General features: G+C 39.3%; 1 protein-coding gene across 1 annotated transcript in view; it reads left to right on the forward strand.

Annotated features, from left to right (window-relative positions):
* LOC101849122 overlaps positions 1-21,621 on the forward strand; it is a 145,993-nt gene that overhangs the window by 115,595 nt on the left and 8,777 nt on the right. The window contains exon 3 of the mRNA XM_005095837.2: positions 14,293-14,409. Coding sequence (XP_005095894.2) covers positions 14,293-14,409 — 117 coding nt within the window. The remainder of the gene's footprint in view (positions 1-14,292; positions 14,410-21,621) is intronic.

The following is a 21,621-nucleotide window of genomic DNA, read 5'->3' on the forward strand; positions in this document are numbered from 1 at the left end:
TCCACCTTTTTCATATTCCATGCCCAATGCCCCCTCTCCCCCATTTTCATATCCTGCTCTCCATTTTTTTATATCCCACCCCTCTTCCTTATTTTGATATCCCCAACCCCCACCCATTCCCAAAAAAGAAAACCCAACAAAAACCAACAGAGAGAATTAAGCAACACGAGACGAAACAAGTATAAGATGACGTTCTGATCCCGACATAGCTTTCGTGTTTAGCTATGAACTATTTTGGGGTTTATTCTTTGTTCTTTGTGTTTCTCTTCTCTGTGGAGATCCCCACCTCTGACGCACATATACAGGTGACACAGTCAGTGGAGGGGACATTAAGGTTCCGAAGCACCACGGAGTTGCGAGACATTTGAGTGTACCGACACCTGAATTTTCTACTGGGTTCACCCTGGCAAACAAACTGGTGGTCCGACAGACGTCAGCAATGCTTTAGCATTAAGTTCCCCCCCTCCCCCTCCCCCGATAAAGGAGGGAAAAGAATAAAACATATAAAAATCAAACATTAAAAGAAATACATTTGAGGGGGGAAAATCTACAAATCAAACAACAGCAATAACAACCAACAGCAACAACTGAGCATAATAAGACAAAATAAACCCCACAAAATGTATCACAGAAGAACAGAAAACGTTTTTGGAAAACGAAACAAAAACTGAAACAAAAACAGAAACAAAACAAAGAAACCCTAAACCAAACAAAAGCAAAACAAAATAAAATAAATGAAAACGTAAGTTTCTAAATTATTAAGCCAGTCCAAAAAATGTATAAAAGCTATTTTCTTCCCTCAAGGACCTATTGTATCCGCCATCAACGAGCGCTGAAAAACAACGGAAAGGACTACTTATATTGAGGACACTACCCTTTGGGTCATATTTATATAGAGGGTTGGAAAAACAGAACCACCAATTTGTAAGTAAGGACATAGTGGCCACGTCTCACTACCCTAGAATTATACTTTTCTATCTGCTCAGTTCCTAGATTTTAAAAAAATTGAAGTTAAAAAGTTTGGGTTTCCCGACATGGTAAAGCTTTTATTAATGCAATTCTTTGAATGTCTTGATAACTACTCAGAACAATGTTACGATTTTGATAGAACAGATAGAACATTTATTTAGTTTCTGACCACAAGGTTTTCATCATCATCCGGTGACTTGTTGTTCTTGCTGTTCCAAGCCATGTTGTCAACCTGTCCAGTATCCTTTTCCTCTGTCTGCCTCTGTCTCTCTTTCCATCAAACTTGCCTGTTCTTACATATTTTCCTTTTTTTCAGCTGTGTGTGTCAAATGAACTTTGCCTGTCGATTTCGTATATTTCGTCATAAACTGTCGTCTGCAATTTGCTTCAACCAAGAATTCTTCACCTCATGGTTTTAGTAACTCAAAAAGTCATTAAATTAAGTGTGTTTATAAACAAGACTGCGGTGTAGCTGAAAGTGATTGCTATTATTCTAAAGTCACGTTTCTGGAACAACAGGAACTGAAAAAATATCTTGAAAGTAGCTTTTATGTTAACGTATATAAAATATATAGTCTATAATGTTTTTCTTTATATTCTCTATCTTTCTACCTGCCCATCTATCTATCTATCTATCTATCTATCTATCTATCTATCTATCTATCTATCTATCAGTCCCTATATACATTGTATATTATAAACAGGTATATATGTATATATATGCACGTTTGTGTGTGTGTGTGTGTTTGTTTGTTTGTTTATTTGTTTGTTTTGTTTGTTTGTAGGGAATTATCTAGTTGCAAAACAGAAACTTCAATAACATTTCAACAGACAAGTTTGAAATCAATGCGTGAACCCAACAGCTTTCCTGAAATGTGGAACCTGTCCCATGACAAAGTGCCGGGCTACAAGAAGACCCATTAAAATGGCTTAGAAAAGATCATGTCTTCAAGTAAAACTTAAAGATAAAAATCCGCCAGACTGATTTACGGAAACAAACCAGGCTACAGACATGGAGAAATTCAGAAAAGCACACAGACGGAAATGGGCTGCCCATGTTTAAAGATAAGAGATAGACAAAGCGTTGCTCTTTCCGGCGACCTCGAAAACAGAGGTAGCAGAAGAAAAAGTAGAAACTTTTCTGAAGAAAAGGTAGCAAAGAAGCAACAGACAGAAGCCAAAAATAGGGCAACAGAAAAGGAGTGAACTGACAAAAGATGAACAAAAAGCCCAAAGTGTCATCATTGGCTTCAGATATGTAACTAAAGGATCTTGGCGTCGTCAAAGTGTAGTTTCATTACTATGCTCTGGAAGTAAAACAATCCAGCCCTTCCAACTGATATCATGGGTCAAAGATCTATGAGGTGCCATTTCGCTAACTTAAAATTACAAAGTTCTATCTGCTCAGTACTTAGCCTTGAGAAATTTAAAATTAAAATGTGTGCGTTTCACGACATGTCAAGCTTTTTTAAATGTAATTCTTTGAATACTTTAATAACGACTCCTAATAATATTACGTTTTTGATTGAGCAGATATAACATTTTGTTTCTGATCTCATGGTCTTAGTAACCCAAAAACGACCTAAAATGTCACATAAAACTTTGTAATTCTCAGGTAGGGAGATAGCGTGGGTCAGCTATCTCCATGACGCCATTTTTGTCGCAGTGACGTTATGTGGGACCGACGCTTTCTACTTTTTTTTTCTTGAAAGTTTAAAAGACGAAAACGGCGGCTCTCGCGGCCTAGAGGTTAAGATGTTCACCGCTCTTTCAAAGATCCCGGGTTCGAATCCGGGTAGCGACCGAAAAAGTTTCTTCTCTAAAATTGTCTCCTTTCATCTCCTTTCCTGCTCTCTAGCAATGTTCTGTCGTCTGCTTTCGTTTCCGCTTTCTGCCTCCCCCCCCCCCACCAAATCACCTCCTTTGCCCCCTCCTCTGGGTACCTGACTCTTTCTGCAGCCTTTCTACTGCTACTCCTTGGCTCCTTCTTACTGCTGTCTTTCAGCCCCACCCCTGATCTTCTGGTAGGAAAGATCTACACCTAGCCTTCTCGGACAAGGGCGAAAAATCTCGGAGGTCCCGTGAGCAGGTTGCGCACTTTAAAGATCTCTTGGTGGTCTAAAATCGATAAGAATAGGCTTTGGCCGCCACCCGGACAAAATTCAAAACTTCCTACCAACTGAAAATAGTAGATGTGTCCCGCGCGCTCATATGACCTCATGGAGTTGAGAGCGCCGTAAAACACTTACCAGAAGAAAGACAAAAATAATAACTAGTTATTATGTCTTTTCATAAACAGACTAAAAGCAACCATCAGACGCATTCAGAAGCACTATACAAAAATCAGAAAGACGAATGTGCATGTTTCCCAGTATGTATGCTGTTGCTTGCCTTCTCAAGTTTAACGGTCTTGATGAAGCATTGCCGCTTGATCAGAGTGTGTGCCTTCAAAGTGCCTAGAATTGGGGCCCGGAATTAAATTCTACCTTTACACGTTCATATCGTTCATCACTTTACTGCGGTGTGCTCGTATTCACTCTCTTGTGTTCTTTAAAACTAGTCCTATCCCTTTTTTTCCTTTAAAAAAAATTGGGGGTTTCTTTTTGCCTTTGGTCCATAGATGAATTGAAACTACATCTTGCGCATTCGCTCATTCTAAAAATGAGGGGAAATTTGTGATTTCCATCCTTAAATAACTTGAAACATCACGGTATCTTTTCTGTGCAAACGCAGACAGAGATGACTCAGCAATAAAGGTGTTAATGTCACGAAAGCTCGCCGACCGCTAGTTTCTTACAGTCACGGGGTATACGATAGGATCCAATTGGCTTTACTGATTTGCTTAAAAGAGAAAAATAAATAGCCATACTTTCATTTAAAATGAATCTAAACCTTTGTACATTTTAATGTAACGATTAATGATTCTGACAATCTAAACAGAATCCGACAGAATCTTATGTTCTGTGTTCCGTCATAGTAATTTTCACAATTACTCAACAACGTTTTTACTCTTGCAAAGTACTAAACAGGAATTTTCCTCACTTCCCCCAGGATTGGGAATGAGTACCTGGATATTTATATATAGACAGCAAAAAACGTGTCAGTTTGTTAGTGTTTTAGCGTTTAATCGGCTTCTTACACTGTATGCTTCTCTCTCTCTCTCTCTCTCTCTCTCTCTCTCTCTCTCTCTCTCTCTCTTTCTCTCTCTCTCTCTCTCTTTCTCTCTTTCTCTCTCTCCCTCTCTCTCTCTCCTCCTCTCTCTCTCTGTTTATCTTTGCCCCTATTCCCCCCCGGCATCTCTTTCTCTGTCTGTCTGTCTGTCTGTCTGTCTGTCTGTCTCTCTGTCTGTGTGTTCCTCTTTCTCTCAACCCCCCCCCCCCCCATCCCAATTCTCTTTCTTTCTCTTTCTCCTGTCAGTCTTAAAGAACAAACCTAAACTTGTCCATCACGACATATCTTTAGAGACATGGCACAATACCAACCTCGGGGTCAAACTGTAATTAAAGTGGGTAATGAACCCCCCTTTATGTCACTTTTCTACTATCTGATCACGGGTCAACATCTTCTATGTAGAAAACTAGTCTGGAAAAATTATGTCGGAGTGTGCGTCAACAAGACATGTTTTTGTCGCACTTATAATGGGACTTGACAGACCAGCTACAATTGTCTCGCAGTAAATTCTGCGCAGAAAGTGTCTCTTACTTTTGTGCGGTAGCCACATGAGCTACATTTAACCCTACTGCTCAGTTCAACATGGACGAACGGAGAGTCAGGGTGGCTTTGGTCGTGGCGATGAGAAGAATCTTTTTTTTTAAAAGCGATAAAGAAGATTTTGGATTCGTTCTGTCATCTCCTTTCGTCTCCACTTTCTGACCCCACCCCCTCACCTCCTATGTCTCCTCCTCTGGGCTCCTGCCTTTTTCTGTAGCCTTACCACTGCTTCTCATTGGCTCCTTCTTACTGTTGTCTTTCAGCCAAACCTCTGATCTTCTGGTAGGAAAGATCTACACCTAGCCTTCTCGGGCAAAGGCGAAAAATCTCGGAGGTCCTGTGTGCAAGTTGCGCACGTTAAGGATCCCTTGGGGGTCCAAAATCGATAAGAGTAGTCTTCGGCGCAACCAGAAAGAAAAATAGTCAGAAATGAAAGTGGCCTTATTTCGTAAGCGCTGTAAGTGAATGAAGGAAGATGTCTTATTTACAATCTTTCTATGGCATCTCGTTTCGCGTGCTATGATTTTGCTCTCTCCAGGTTTGGTAAATGCGTGAGCAAGTCTGGAACTGATTAGAAAACAGGCTGTTTACTTGTGTTTTTCTTTCAAAAAGTGCACGACTTCATTTATGAAGGTGCTGGAAGTTAGACTCTTTCACCTCTGCATTCTCAGTAGGAGTATCCTTCATCTCTATAGCAGTGCCTGTTTGTTTGTTTGGCAGTTTCAACTGTTCTGTTCTCTGCCTCAAATAATCTACACTTAATCAGCAGAACTTAAATTCTCCAAGTTCGGTGGGGACAGGAAAAAAACGGGGGGGGGGGGGGGTAGAACCAATTACATATAAAAGGTGGATGGAATGTATCGAATGTTTCGGTCGGGTGTAAGAATATTATAAAATTCATAAATGTTCTTTATGTCAATCACATAATTTAATATTTGTCTGTACTTGCTGACTTCATTGTCTGGTGTATAACTAGTTAGCTTGTTTGTTTGTTCGTTGTTGTTACTTGCTGGAGGTATTATTCCTCCTGTAATAGAAGGAAAAACGAAAGAGACGTAATCCATCAATGTATGAGCATACGGTGATACTTCCATGATTTCATTGAGATGTCACTACTACGGCTATTAACCAAGATATCTAAATACACTAACCCTTCAATGTACAGCAACTGTTTGTATTTGATATAATCCCCACTGCACAGTGTATCTATTTTCAAAAAGTGTCAATTGCACATAGAAACGACCATCTGCGGTCCTGGTCTCTCCTCTTTCAGACAGACTGTTGGCCTGCACCTTGTTTGGTGGCATCCCTGAATGTGTTCAACCTCACAGAAGTCTGAACACATCCAAATGTGTCATCAAAAGCCGAGAGCTCTGCGGCTGTACGGAAGAAGGGATGGTTCAGGAGGTCGATAGAATTGTCCATGCTCGTCGTATCAAAGTGCGGCGAGATGGCAAGGAAATCTATACCAACACGTGGATCCTTACTTTCAACACACCCACACCACCAACAAAATTAGACATCGTATACCTAGAACTAGAAATAAAACCATATATACCGAAACTGATGCGCTGTTTCAACTGTCAGCGCTTCGGACACACACAGCTGCACTGTCGTCGTGGTGCAGCGTGTCCTCGTTGCGGCAAGGAAGGACACTCTGGGGAAACCTGCTCTGCAGATCCCTGCTGTCCAAATTGTCGACAGGGGGGTCACTTTGCATCTTCGACGGAGAGTCCGAAGTGGTGTCCGGAGAAAGCCATCCTAACACATAGGGCCCAGTACGGCGGAACGTTCGCCCAAGCAAGAGCAATGCTTTACCCAAAAGGATCGACACCGAAGAATACAGTAAAAACATATTCAGGAGTCCTGAAGACAGTTCCAGGGTCAGTAAACCCAACCCGAAAGGTCCTTCAGACACATAGAAGACAGAACATCTGCAATAAACAATGCTCCAGTCTGGAGACGGAGGGGGATATGGAGTCCACTTCCTCCCCTCCTACCTCACCCACTCTTCATCCGCCATCTCCCCATACCCCCTCTTCCTCATCACCCTCTCAGCCATTTTCTTCATCCCTCCCCCCACATCATCCTCACCCTCATCATTCTCATCATCACCCTCATCATCATCTTCACTCACAACATCCTCACCATCATCATCCTCACAGACATCATCACATCCTACACCCTCATTGCTTCAACCTCCATCTCCCTCACCTCGCCCACATCAACCTCCATCCCGTCGCCCTTCATCCAATAAAGCCCCCCCCCCCCCACTCCCAGCACCCGCTCCCCCTCCTCTACCGCATCCGGGACTCCGGTCCTCCTCCCCTTCCACACTCTCCTTCAAAAAAAGCTGCGGTCCACCGTGACCGCAGCAGAACAAAACAGAGGCAACGGTCACCTACGACCAAAAACAAATAATAATATACTGAACCCGTGCCCTCAAAATAAACAAAAATGGCAGTTCTTCAGTGGAACATTCGCGGTTTGCATGGAAAACCACACAGAACTATCCTATCTTTTGACCTCGCACACCCTAAATGTTATCTGACAAGAAACCAAATTGCCAACACCCACATTCACATTAAAAAACTATCAAACTTACAACCAAATATACACCGACAACCAAATCACCTCTGGGGACAACTCCATTTTAATAAATAACTAAACACTACACAGACAAATACAAATAAACACTACACTTCAGGCAGTTGCAGCCAGAGTCACCCTACACCGTCCTATAACTACCTGTTCAATATACATCCCTCCAAATTATCATCTATCTTTAAGAGAACTAATAAACCTCAGAGAACAGCTCCCACAACCCTTCATCATGTTGGGAGATTTTAATGCCCATAGCCCTCTTTGGGTAAATAAACTAATTGACACTAAAGGTAAATTCATAGAAGATTTCTTAACAAAAACGAATACTAGTATTTTTAACGACACTTCCCCAACAATTCAAAATTCAAATAACTTAAACATTTCATCCATAGATTTAACCCTATGTGATCCAGATCTAATTCCAGACTTTCAGTGGTCGGTGCTGGACGATCCACACGGATCTGACCACTTCCCCATCAACCTAATTCCAGACATTCCACACATATCTGGCACATGTCAAATCACCAGCTTCAGGGGAATCAATAATTAGTTTTTGTTATGTTCGGTAAATTCATGAGATAGGTAACTGGAGAATCATCCTCTGAGTGCCCTTGGGGGATTTTATTCTGCAATAATTTCCCCTTTCAACTTCCTGTTTTATACCACCACCTGTGCGTGAAACAGACAACAGCACCCCTCTTCTTTAATCTATCACCATCAACCGTCAGGTACATAATTTTGTCAAATTTTCCTAATATATGTTTTGAAACAAAGTAGATTTAGATATTATCACCATCAAATTCCATGTTCAACATTTAAATTTTGATTTATGGGGCTGTTTTTAAGTATGGTCTAAATATGGCACACTGGGCAGCCCTGGACGTTTTTGTGTGCCAAATGTGGAACATTGGGCATTTGAGTCCTGATTTTTATCACATAGTCCTGTTTCATTGTAAAATGTCAAAAAGGTCAAGTTGACTGGAAAAATAAAAAAAGCAGATTGACTTCATTTCAGTGTAAATACATACAGTAAACAGCCTTTAGACTGTATGTAAGGGTTCATAAAGTTATTTTTCTCTATACAAGTGTATTTGTACAAACTGGGAAACACACACTACCGGTACTTAATTTTTTTCTTAGAACGATTGCATTTTGTCAGCAATGAGACTCATGATGACAGCACAAGCAATGATCGTGTATAGAAACTCCGTCCGTGGATCAATGATCTAAAATCCGATTTCAATAAGATTATTCCGTCTAAGCATCAGTGTCTTCATGAAATTATGGTATCTTTCAACGGTCGGTGTAGTCTGAAACAATACGTTCGGAAAATACCCCACACATCGGGTTTCAAGCTGTGGGCTTGTTGCGGACTTTGATGTGTATCAAGGTTCAAATGGAGCTCATACTCGTAGAACTGAACTAGGCATGGGAGGTGATGTTGTCATGGACATGGTGAAGAACTTGGAGGATGGAAAGAATTACAAAATGTTTGCCGACAACCACTTTTCGAGCGTAAACTTGGTGAAACAGCTGAAGGAGAAAGGACTGCTATATGTGGGAACCGTCCGTGAAAACCGCTTGCAAGGTTAACAGTTGAAGGCTGAGTCTAGTGGATGCTGACTCCAAATATCGTCGTCGTTCGATGGTACGACATGAAAGTTGATGTCATTTCGTCATATTTTGGACCAGAATCTGTTGAGAATCTTACCAGATGGGACAAAAAATTGAAGGAAAAAACTGCAGTGAATTACTCTGCTGTAATTCTCACGTACAAAAAACACATGGGAGAAGTAGATTTACTTGATTGTCTCACCGCTCTGTACAAAGCAAAAGTCAAGACTCGAAATTGGTACTTTTATTAGTTCTACGACACAAACAACATGGTGGTAGTCACCAGTTGGCTGAGATATCGTCGTCACTACAGGATGCTTCAGCAGTCCCGAGTCAAGCTATGTGACTTCCATCAGTCGATTACCGTCGAAAGGTTGTCCGGAACGACCTGCAGCTGGGAGTCCTCAGTTTCTCTCACGATCTAGCACTCGAGAGAAGCCCCCAACTGTCACACGGCTCGATCGCGAGGATCATCTTCCTCTCCACGCCGACCGGCAACGATGCAAACGCACCAGATGTGACTCAAAGACCTACATCATGTGTAAGTAAGTGCCTGGTTCATCTGTCTCAACAAGGAGCGAAACTGTTTTGAAGAATTCCACCCTAGAAAAACATGATAAATTTGTTCAACGCTACCCAGTGTGACATATCTGGTACATAATACCCAAATGCCCAATGTGCCATATTGGCACAGTCTGTAACTTTATAAATACAAGTCTTAGATGAAAGAAACGTTCAAATTTGGTTATTGTACTTCCTTTTGAACATGTTCTGTGAAAATGAAATTTTTCTGTCAATGATTTCTATACCTGGGCACTAGAGGGTTAAAAGAGTGGACTGGGATGGGTTTCACATGGAATGTCTCCCGAAACTCAACCCATCTCAAACATAAACTTTTGATCGATTTCATGAAACCTTTCTCGAAATCGTTCAAAGACACACACCAAAATTATCCACCAAACCCCGAAAAAATAAATGTTGGTTCACTGAAGACTGCCAAAAAAGCTGTTGCGGCAAAAAAAATCAGCTCTCAGGAAGTTCATCAACTCTAAAACAAACGAAGACCTCACAAATTTCAAAATTGCACGAGCCCAAGAACGCAGAATAATCAGAACGGTCAAAAACATCGTTTCGCAATTATGTCTCTAAAATAAAAAAGACAACACACCATTGCACAAAGTCTGGAAGTTAATAAAGAAATTAAAAGGTACTAAAAGAGACACAATCAAACACATCTTAAAACCAAATAACTCCTTCGCAGAGACAGAAAAAACAGTAGCTGACTGTATAGCACCAATCCTCTTCGGACATTCTTCTACCCAAAATCACAACCCGGAATTCAAAAAAGTGAAAATGGCTTCTGAAAAGACAACTGTTTGTTTTACCTCTTCAATTGAATAAAACTATAACTGCAGCTTTTCTCTTGATGAACTAAAATGTAACATTGCAGAACTATCAAACACAGCTCCAGGCCCTGATCAAATACACAACGAAATCATCAAACATCTCCCAGACGAAACACTCCTATTACTCCTTAATAGTTACAACGAACTCTGGCTTTCTCAACAATTTCCAAACAGTTGGCGTCTTGCCACTATTATATACCAATCCCAAAACCAGGAAAAGATCGCTCTAACCCCTCAAACTACCGTCCCATAGCACTTACAAACTGTTTCTGCAAACTTATGGAAAAACTTATTAACAAACGTCTAATGTGGTTTCTCGAAACCTCAAACTCCTTATCCAATTTCCAATGCGGTTTTCGCAAAAATCACTCTACTATTGACCATCTCGTCCGTCTTGCAACTTTCATTCGGGAAGCTTTCATTCGGAAAGAGCACCTTGTTGCTATTTTTTTTTTCGACTTAGAAAAAGCTTTCGACACCACATGGAAACATGGTATTTTAAAAGACCTGCATGACTTGGGCTTACGTGGAAATCTTCCCGAATTTATGCGAAACCTTTTGAAAGATCGATCTTTTCAAGTAAAAGTAGGTTCAACCCTATCAAATTTACACACCCGAGAAGAAGGAGTCCCCCGAGGAAGCATCTTATTACCTGTTCTTTTCGAAATCAAAATCAATTCCATCTCAAAAACCCTTCAAAACAATATTGACTGCTCACTTTATGTTGACGACTTCTTGATCTGCTATAAATCAAAATCCAAAATAGATCACATTGAATGTCAGCTTCAGCTTCAACTCCATAAACTGGAAACTTGGACAAACGGGCTCGGGTCTAAATTTTCTCCAGCAAAAACAAACTTTGTACATTTTTGTCTGTCGCACAAGTGTGTGCAACGGCAAGACTTAATATTATATTTGTTTGGGGAGAAAATACCTGTTAAAAACAAGCTCGTTTCCTGGGCGTAATATTCGACAATAAACTTTCTTTCCTGCCACACTTGAAAGACCTAAAGACGAGGTGTCAGAGTGCTCGCCATTCCTTAAGAGTATTGTCCAATCCCGAATGGGGAGGAGATACTGAAATACTTCTTAAACTTTACCGTTCCCTTGTTCGTTCCAGGCTGGACTATGCCAGTCCTGTTTATGGATCAGCTGGAAAGTCTAACCTTAAAATTGTAGACCCTGTTCAGAACCAAGGCCTTCGCCTTGCCCTAGGCGCTTTCCGTACTTCACCAGTAGAAAGTTTACAGGCAGAAGCTCACGAACCATCTTTAGAACTTAGAAGGAAAAAACTCTCTTTGCAGTACACTTTGAAACTTAGCTCAGTACTCCAAAACCCATCCCACAAATGTTTCTTTGGCCTTTCCGAAGATCTAAAAACTCTATCCCCCTTTGGGAATAAAGTAAGGCCTGTCGGAATAAAAATCCAGAACGATCTCCAAGACATTGATTTTTCTAAAGACATAATCGAGCCCTTTGCCATGTCCAGCATACCTCCATGGCATTTAACCAAACCAAACATAGATACCAGTCTTGAAAAACACACAAAAAGTTTACAGACATGACAAAACTGCATACCTAAACTCATACAAACAGCTAATATATAGATACCCTGAAGAGAAACTCTTTACAGATGGATCCAAAAATGACTCCTCAGTAGGAGCTCCTGCCCTTGCATCGCCACACAGCTTAAGCTTAAGAAAACTCCACCTAGAAGCCTCAGTCTACACTGCTGAGGCTACAGCTCTTGAAATGGCCTTAAATATAATAGATCAATCAACCAAGTCTACTTTCCTAATCCTTTCAGACTCTCTCTCTCTCTCTCTCTCTCTCTCTCTCTCTCTCTCTCTCTCTCTCTCTTTCTCTCTCTCTCTCTCTCCCTCTCTCTCTCTCTCTCTCTCTCTCTCTCTTTTCTTAAATCTTTAGAGCGCTCTGACACCTCCGACAACAGAATTTTAAAACTTATATTTAAACTGCATTTTCTACATCAGTCTGGAAAAACTATTACAATAGTTTGGTTTCCAAGCCATGTGGGCATTGGTGGCAACGAAGCCATTGACCAATTTGAACAAGAATTTCTAAAACTACCAGAAAACAAAAATAGTAAAATCCCTTTCTCTGACATGAAACCGAAAGTAAAAGAACACATCACATCCTCCTGGTCCCAAATTTGGAATCAACAAATACACAACAAACTCCATAACATTCACCCGAAACTTGCGCCGAGGAAACCCCTGTCTCTCCTACGAAGAGAAAACGTTATTTATACGAGATTAAAGATAGGGCACACGCACGTCACGCACAAACATTTACTCGAAGGAGAGGAAGCTCCTTTTTGCGTGGCGTGCAACACATACTTCACAGTTCGGCACATCCTAACGGAATGTGTTGAATTTAATGATGTGCGTAAGAAATATTTTAAGTGTAAAGATGTCAAAACTCTTTTTGACATTGTTGACCCTAGAAAAATGTTAAGTTATGTTAAAGAAATAGGACTATCTAATAGGATATAAAAATACATGTATATAGTTATCGTTGTCAGTGTATATATGCATACACTGAAATCAATATTGTATAACAAATGTAAATAGGTCTTTACCATATTTACAAAAATGTTCATAAATGTCTCTCCGTCCTTTTAGCATAATGAGAATAGTGTGACAGTGTGCGGTTGCGAGCTCCGAAAAAATCTTACTAAAACACGTCTGATTTTTTGCGGTGAAACCTGTTGGCACTTAAATGACTAAAATTAGGTCGATAGTACCGTAAAACACCTACTCAATCAATCAGTCAATCTTCTCCTTCTTTTCTTTATATATTATTATTATTACTCTCTTGTAAAACCTGTAATCTTGGACATTTATTTGACCTTATTGTGCGTGGTGTTGCAAGTGCTGTAAAACTGTTAAGAATACTGAAAATAAAACGGATGGCGTAGCACGTACATGAACTGCAGTCTAAGTTATCATATACGGATATCCTTTGTCGTGGAGAAAAATGGTAGTGTAAGACATATGGACGACTTGGGTTGTATGAAAACCACCCCCCCCCCCCCGCCCCCCGAAGGGAAAGAAAAAAAATCAACAAAAACACTTTGGTTAGAAGCAAGTTGTGAAAAGCTTCATAATTTAAAAAAAAAACACAACCACCACCATCACCACCAAAACATCATCATCATCATCATCATCATCATCATCATCATCATCATCATCATCATCATCATCATCATCATCATCAATAACCACCACCACCACTACAACAACAACAACAACAACAACAACAACAACAACAACAACAACAACAACAGCAACATCAACAATAAAACTAAAATTCAACTAAAACATGTGGACAAAACTGAAGTTGTTGTTAGTACAGGTAATAGTATTGGACAGGTGGAAGTTACCTCTGATTCGAATGTACCTGAAAAGAACACCAGGCTTTTTTATTGTTTAATAAAGTCACATGCGTCGAGAGAAAGGGGAATCAGGCGCTCGTCAATTTTTGGGCAAATGGAGTTATAGGTATTAACGAAAAGCTTGTTCATTTGACTTGCTTTTGATTACAAACTTGCTCGACTATCTTGAACAGAAGTGTTGAATTTGCGATTGAAGGGGGTGGTGGCAGGCTGGTGTCACATTAAAAATTAATGAGAAAACAGCCTCGTAATTCTGGTATTTTCCATTGCTTGAAAGTCGGTGGAAACTGCACATTTATCTTATTTGTTTTCCTTTCATCAACATTTTAAAGTAATGTCCACACAGAAATATGTTTTTAATGGACATAAAAGATGTTAATCAAAAAAAAAAATCAAAAATAAATTCTGAAGGAAAAACTGATTGGTAGTTTCCACGTTTCTGTTATTTTGACGAGCGCCTGGCTTCACTTTGGTACATCATAATTAGTAGTTTCTTCGTGTCTATTATTTGGACGAGCGCCTGGTTTCACTACGATGCCTCGCATGGTGGTTACAAGATTCCTTTGTCCTCAGATCTGAGGGTTTACCACTGACGCGGACGCGGACTGTCATGGGTGAACAAACGGACGTTTCGATGGGAGGGACGACCACCAATTCTCCAGGCATGGTAGCCGTTGAGATCATTGCAAGGTTAGTAGCACCTGCAAAATGGTGAAATGGTAAAGGTTTAACGCCCCTTATCAGCAAGTAGCACCTGTTTTATACCGTCAGAACGCTGGTAAACTGTTCTAAGCACGGAAGGATACATGTTCTTGCCATGAAATAAGTTATACATTTTTAATCCAACTGTTCCGGGTTTTTTTTGTGTGTGTAGACTTATATTATTATTGCTAAATCTCCCACGCAAAATCGAAGGTAAACGAGGCTAGGGTAGACCCAAAAACAACTTACTGGAGAGCCTGAACTGATGAATGAAGGGGAAAAATCAGGAAAAAAGTAGCTTTTGTTGATAGTATCCAAGCAGAGGAATGACAGGAGAACTGTGATCGCCGATGTCTGTTGTTGTTGTTGATGATGATGATGATGGTGATGATATATCTTTTCTTACTTTTGTATCTTTTGAACTTTGTTTTTTGGCAAAATATCTCTCGAGCTCATACAATCGATAGAACGGGCAACGGGGCTGCGGTACACGAATGTAAAATTATACTTTTTTTTTTTCAAAAAACAATTTTTTTTTGCTGAGGACACCTTAACAGCTGGCTTACGATACGCATTTTTTTTTTTGGGGGGGGGGTTGTTTTGTTTTGTTTGTTTGCTTGTTTGTTTTCTTTCTTTGTTTGTTTTCTTTGTTTGTTTGTTTGCTTTTTTGTTTGTTTTCTTTGTTTGTTTTGTTTGTTTGTTTGTTTGTTTGTTTTCTTTTTTTGTTTGTTTGTTTGTTTGTTTTCGGGGTTGAGGGGAGAGGGGGGGGGGATGGGGTAGTAGGGCTTACTTTAAAAAAAATTATTTTTAACGACGGCGTTCCAGCCGCTGTGAAGTAGTTAATTACGGATTTCACTTGTTTTTCTGTCATCTGCTTTAATTTACATTTTATGCCCCCCTCCCCTCCTCCTGCTCTGGGCTCCTGACTCATTCTACTAACACTCCTTGGCTCCTTCTTACTGCTCTCTTTCAGCGACACCCTTGATTTTAGGGAAGGTATGATCTAATAGCTAGCCTTCTCGGATAAGGTAAAAAAATATTGGAGGTCTCATGTGCAAGGTACGCACGTTAAAAATCTCATGGTGGTTCTAAAATCGATAAGAGTGGACTTCAACCGCCACCCGGGCAAAACTCAAAATTAATTCCTATCAGACTGAAAATGCCGTATTGTTTGATTTTCCTCATTGCCGAAAGCCAGTTATAACATGGCAAGTCATTGACATCAACAGATTTTCTCTTTAATCAAAAGCGACGTCTGTATGTGTAAAGGTAGGGAGCGTCGCAGCCGCATGCAAAAGACGTGAGTCAGTGGGGAGCCCTTCACTATTTAATTTTCTTCGTCTCTCAGACGGGATGATGTATCTTTCTTAACCCTAGTCAGCCGTGGCAGATTGAGTCGAAGTAGCCCGCCTCCTAAATTGTTCAAACTGTGTCGATGGAGGAGTCACGTAAAACGTCTACACATCTACGATCTTCCAATAATGAAGAGAGAATGCCATCAAAATGTTTGAAAACTTTGGTGAAGCCGTTGACTGTCGATTGCGCTGGGGTTTTTTTTGCCCTAGCCAAAATAATTGAGGGGGTGGCTTTTTCCACCCTATTTGTTATAGCCAGCACGCTCGTAGAATGGGATGCATGGGGTGCCCCAGTAAAAAAAGAAAGAAAAAGAAAAAGAAAAAGAGGGGCGGATAAAGCGATAGAATAGACTTCATTACATGGAAATCCAATTCTTGTCTTGCACGTACAACAGACGAAGAAATGAACATCACTTTTATAATAAGTTCTAGAAAGTCATTAAGACCATGTGAATTCTTTGGCAACCGCGCTGGTAACGAGGCTAGGCGTCTTGTCTAGTTACTGTGTGTGGCGTCTGCTAGCGAATCATGTGGCACGTTGTGGTGGAATCAGGCGTTCGTCAATTTTGGGACATATGAGGTTATTGGTATCATCTTAAAGCCTGTTCATTTGGCTTGCTTTTGGTAAAAGAAGATATCCATCTATGTTGAATAGAAGTCGAGATATTTGCAATGGAGGGAGCTGAGGGTCGCCTGGTTTCAGAGGTAAAATTTGCGAGAAAATGGCCGCCAAAGGTTCGTAACTTCCATATCTAGAGAGGCCTTGAAACGTACAAACTTACAATTTTTGTGCTTTTAATCAATGTTTTTCAGTAAGATCCTTACAGAAATGTGTTTTTAAATGAACGTATAAGGTGAAGAGTCAATAAAAGAAAATTAGAACAAAACTGCTGGACGGCCAGAAAAACACCAGTTTCTTTGATTTCAATTTGTTGACGAGCTCCTGATTTCACGATGCCTCAAATATGTAACAGAACAGAGAGGGCGAACTGTTTCTCATGTGGGTGGCAGACATGACGATATCGTTGGTTGGTACATACGCCAACAACACGACTGACTGGGTCTACAAATACTGTCGCTGACATTGTCGACGCTCATATGATAATGAGCTGGGCTGCTTGTTAGCGGATTTGAATTCCAGACCGGTGCTTTTTTTCTTTCATTCTTTCTTCCTGTGAAGCATTAGGAAAGGTAAGGAAAGCCGAACTGCTTTGTTATGTTGGGTTTTTTTTTCTGTCTGAGGTAAATTGTTAGAAAAGGAAAGGTAAATACAGAATGGTGCTGTTTTGTTATGTTGTTGTTTTTTCTGTCCAGGGTAAATTTTTAAGAAAGATAAGAGAAGGATATATATTGTTGTGGTGTTCTTTTTTCTGTCTTTGGTAAATTATAAGACAAGGTAATAATTGGCATAAAATTACTCTATTGCGGTGTTCTTGTTTCTTTCTTGGGTATATTATTGGGAAAAGGTAAAGAAAAAAACAATAGGTGTTTGTTATGGCGGGTTGGTTTTATTTATTTATTTATTTTTATTTCTTGGATACAATATCATAAGAGAAGATAAAGAGTCATATGTTGATGGATCGTTCTTTTTTCAGTCTTGGGAAAAATGTTTTTTTTAAAAGGGTAAAGAATGGCAAATTTTGTATATAGTGTAAAGCACATAGAGCTTGCTTTCGAGTGGGGACATGTGCTATGCAAATGCTATTTATTATTATTTACTGCTCCATTGAAAAAAATGTGCTTTTTAAATGCCTCCTCCAGTTTTATAAACAATTAGTTCTGGTGGGATTTCTGTTTAGGGTAAATTATTAGAAAATGTGTGAATGACCAACTTTGCCGCGGTGTATTTTTCAGTCTTGGATAATTTATTAGAAAAGGAAAGAAAAACAATGACTGAGATTAACGTGGTTGGGTTTTAATTTTATCTTGGGTATTAGATAAGGTACGAAATAAAAAAATTTACTTTTGTATTATCTTTTAAGTGTTTCTTTTGCTGTCCACCGTTTACTTGTTTTGCTTTGTTGGTTATATGTATGCTCGCCAAAATAATTGAGGAAATATCTCATTTAATTTTAATTTTTATTCCCATTTTCAGGGAAATACAAATGAATATCATAATGTCTTAAACCTCAGGTAAGCATAATGATCTCAAATATTAAATTACATTTTTTTTCTCTTTTTTCCCCTTTTTTTCAGGGGGGTGGGTGGGTCGTAATAATACTTTTAGTTAAGAAATATGAATACACAGATAGAAGGCCAACATAGCACTAATATAGTAAAACAATTTTATTAGGTCTCAAAGAAGAGAATAACAGTGTTTGTCGACCAACTTCCCCCATACCCTACGCTCTACAGTGACTATGCAGATTACGTAAGCTTTGACGTCAGATGCACAACACAGTGGGTGACCTTAATACCTGACTTCAGATTCAAAAGGGACAGTTTAAAATCAAAGTTTGCGTAAGTTTCAATATTATGGTATCGAAACATGTTCCAGGCGAGTCACTTTGCTTATTTTGATATTATGCTGATTCCTAAAATAAAAATTAAGTTTTTAGCTACGATAATTATTTTTAAGGTTCTACAGGCAAACAATCCTGCGCGCCAGCCAAACTTCCAAGGGATTTTGCGCTCCAACCTATTTCTCGATACTATATTATTGTGTATAACCAATACCATCGCATCATGACGAGGTATTAAATAAGCACAGTCGCTATTCCGCAGTTGTATTTTTTTCTCCTGTTTGGTTGATTTTGTTTTATTGGGGTTTTTTGCGGAGGGGGGGGGGGGGGGGGGGGAGGAGGAGGTTTGTTGTTTTGTTTTGTTTTGTTTTTGTTTTGTTTTGTTGTTGTTGTTGATGTTGTTGTGTTATTGTTGTTGTTGTTGTTGTTGTTTTTGGTTGTTTCTTCCGAGGGGAGGAGAAAAATACAGTCGTTATTCCCCGGTCCTCCATTTTTCTGAGTCTTTTAAAAGGATGTTGTCATGTTCACAATCTGCGAACAAAATAGACTTTCCGCTTACCCGTTTCACCCCCCCCCCCACACACAAAATTTTTTTTAAAAAATAAATAAATAAATTATATCGTTGCAGTTTCTTCATCTGTGTTATCGATTGCATTTGCTCAAGAAATTTTTTTGTTTGTAGAAATTCATAAACTAAATGTTGAAGAAAGCAAAAAGGAAACGAAAATAAAGCTAATGTAGGTGTACAATTTCTTAAAAGAAGAAATGAAACATTATTAATTATCTTTCTCCAGTAGAAATTTTCCTGTTTGGCTCAGAGAATGTAATCAGCTTGCAAGCATTATGTTGATTTATTTCCTTAATTATCATCTTACCGTATCAGACATGAAATTTCACATCTTTGGGGAACTAATTAACGATACCACCCCAGTATTATAAACGAGTACCGCCTCTTATCCAACTTCACCATATTTACCTGCTACTATTTGTCTTGCAATTAACAACAAAGAGATCAGTGGCTATCTATCTATCTATCTATCTATCTATCTATCTATCTATCTATCTATCTATCTATCTGTCTATATTTCTATCTATCTATCTACATCTTTCTAGTCATCATCATCAGATAAAAACAAAGCAGGGAGGGAGAGACGATAATTTTTTGGTTCGAGAATATGAACGAAAAACTTTGTTTATCAAACCGGCTGAACCTTTCGCCTGGGGGGCTTCTTTAGTGGCGACTAAGAGACAACGCGGTGTGTAGTGTAAAATGCGTCAAAGAAAAGGACATAACAATGGACATTTCATAATCAGATACCAGAGGGACTCAAAATGAGCCAGGTCAAGGGGCTAATTATCAAGAAATCGATTCTAGTATAGATAGAGTACCAAATTATCTCTCGAAATATTATCATATCATGTGAGTGCTCTAGCCATAGCAAAGAGGAACCCGTTACAAAGAGAAAGAGAGAGAGAGAGAGAGAGAGAGAGAGAGAGAGAGAGAGAGAGAGAAAGGAAGAGGAGAGAGAGAGAAAGTCAGTGAAAGAGTGAGAGAACGAGAGAACGAGAGAGAGAGAGAGAGAGAGAGAGAGAGAGAGAGAGAGAGAGAGAGAGAGAGAGAGAGAGAGAGAGAAAGAGAGAGGGGAGGCGGGAGGAACAGTGAAAAACTATTTTTGTCCATGCACTTTTTGTACTGATAAAGAAGAGTATTTTGTTCCTGTGATGCTTTCTGCCAAACGTATAGAGCCATCACATACTGACAGTGAGGTAAATGAACTAAATTAAAAGTAATTATTGATCATAATATTTTCATCATTACAATTTTTAACAAATTCTTCTTCTTCTTCTTCTTCTTCTTCTTCTTCTTCTTCTTCTTCTTCTTCTTCTTCTTCTTCTTCTTCTTCTTCTTCTTCTTCTTCTTCTTCTTCTTTTTCTTCTTCTTCTTCTTCTTCTTCTTCTTCTTCTTCTTCTTCTTCTTCTTCTTGAAATTTTTCACAAGATGTGTCAATCAAAAATGTTGCAAAATTCAGTCTGAAAGCTGGACCAAAGAGGCACAAGACGAGAATTATGAGACAATACAATTAAAAATTATGACGTCATAAGTAACAGAAGTCAGTGCAATGACGTAAATCTTTCAATTTAGCATTAATTATTCCCTACACCAGAATGTATTGAAGATTTGTTTTAGTTTCGAATTGCCCTTTGGAAAATTGAAAGGATTAAAACATCCCTTAAAAGGAAGAATAATATCTCTGTATCGTTTCAAGAAAGACAAGACAGAATGGGTTTACCCTACTACCCATTTTGTAGAATATTACAACGAAAAATAATTAGAAAAGAGCTAGTAGAAAAACAACAACAAGAAGAAGAACCAGAGAAACAAGAGAAGAAGAAGAAGAAGAAGAAGAAGAAGAAGAAGAAGAAGAAGAAGAAGAAGGAGAAGAAGAAGAAGGTGGAAAAAAAACACTCTTCCACTTTAAGTCATACAGTTGCCCATCTCCAACGCTGTGTATCGCTGAAGCTGGAACAGCTATACAATAGGACTTTCTTAGTACCGCTGATAATTATTAAGTTTTAAAAAAGACAGGATTTGGGTCCAAACTCAGACGTATCACATTATCTTATCTTATCTCATCTTATCTCATCTTATCTCATCTTATCTCATCTTATCTCATCTTATCTCATCTTATCTCATCTTATCTCATCTTATCTCATCGTATCTCATCTTATCTTATCTTATCTTATCTTATCTTATCTTATCTTATCTTATCTTATCTTATCTTATCTTATCTTATCTTATCTTATCTTATCGGCGTGAAACTGTTCCCTTAAATCTCCCTCCATATTTCTCAAGTAATTACAAATCAAAACCAAAAAAAACGCGTGTCTCTCCTTCTCTCTTTCTCTTTTTCTCTCTGTCTCTATTTCTCTCTTTCTCTCTTCCTCTCTTACTCTCTTTGTCTGTGCCAGCTTTTACAATCTTCTCTCCCCTGGGTGTCTGGGGGAACCAGACCAAGAAAATCGCCTTCAGCAAATTTATATTTTCCCCACTTACGTCTCTTTTAGTTCGGGCAGACACGCGTCTACTTGCCAGTCTCTGTCTCAAGACCCCAGCTGATCTAGTTGCATTAGCCATTTTATAAGGTCGTATCTAGCCGTAAACAGAAACAATATCATATACAATTGGAAAGGTTTATAACAGGGTGAGTGAGAGACAGAAAAAAAGGGGTGGGGGCAGAGAGGGAAAAAAAGAGAGAGAGAGAAACAGAGAGAAGCAAAGAGACTGAGAGAGACAGAGAGAAATAGAGAAAGTGATCGAGAAGAAGAGTGTAAAAGAAGGGGGAAAGGGGGGGGGGGGGGGGTGATTGGAGGTGAACGGGGAC

This window comes from Aplysia californica, unplaced genomic scaffold (genome assembly GCF_000002075.1).
Source record: "Aplysia californica isolate F4 #8 unplaced genomic scaffold, AplCal3.0 scaffold00114, whole genome shotgun sequence".
NCBI classification, from domain to species: Eukaryota; Metazoa; Mollusca; class Gastropoda; order Aplysiida; family Aplysiidae; genus Aplysia; species Aplysia californica.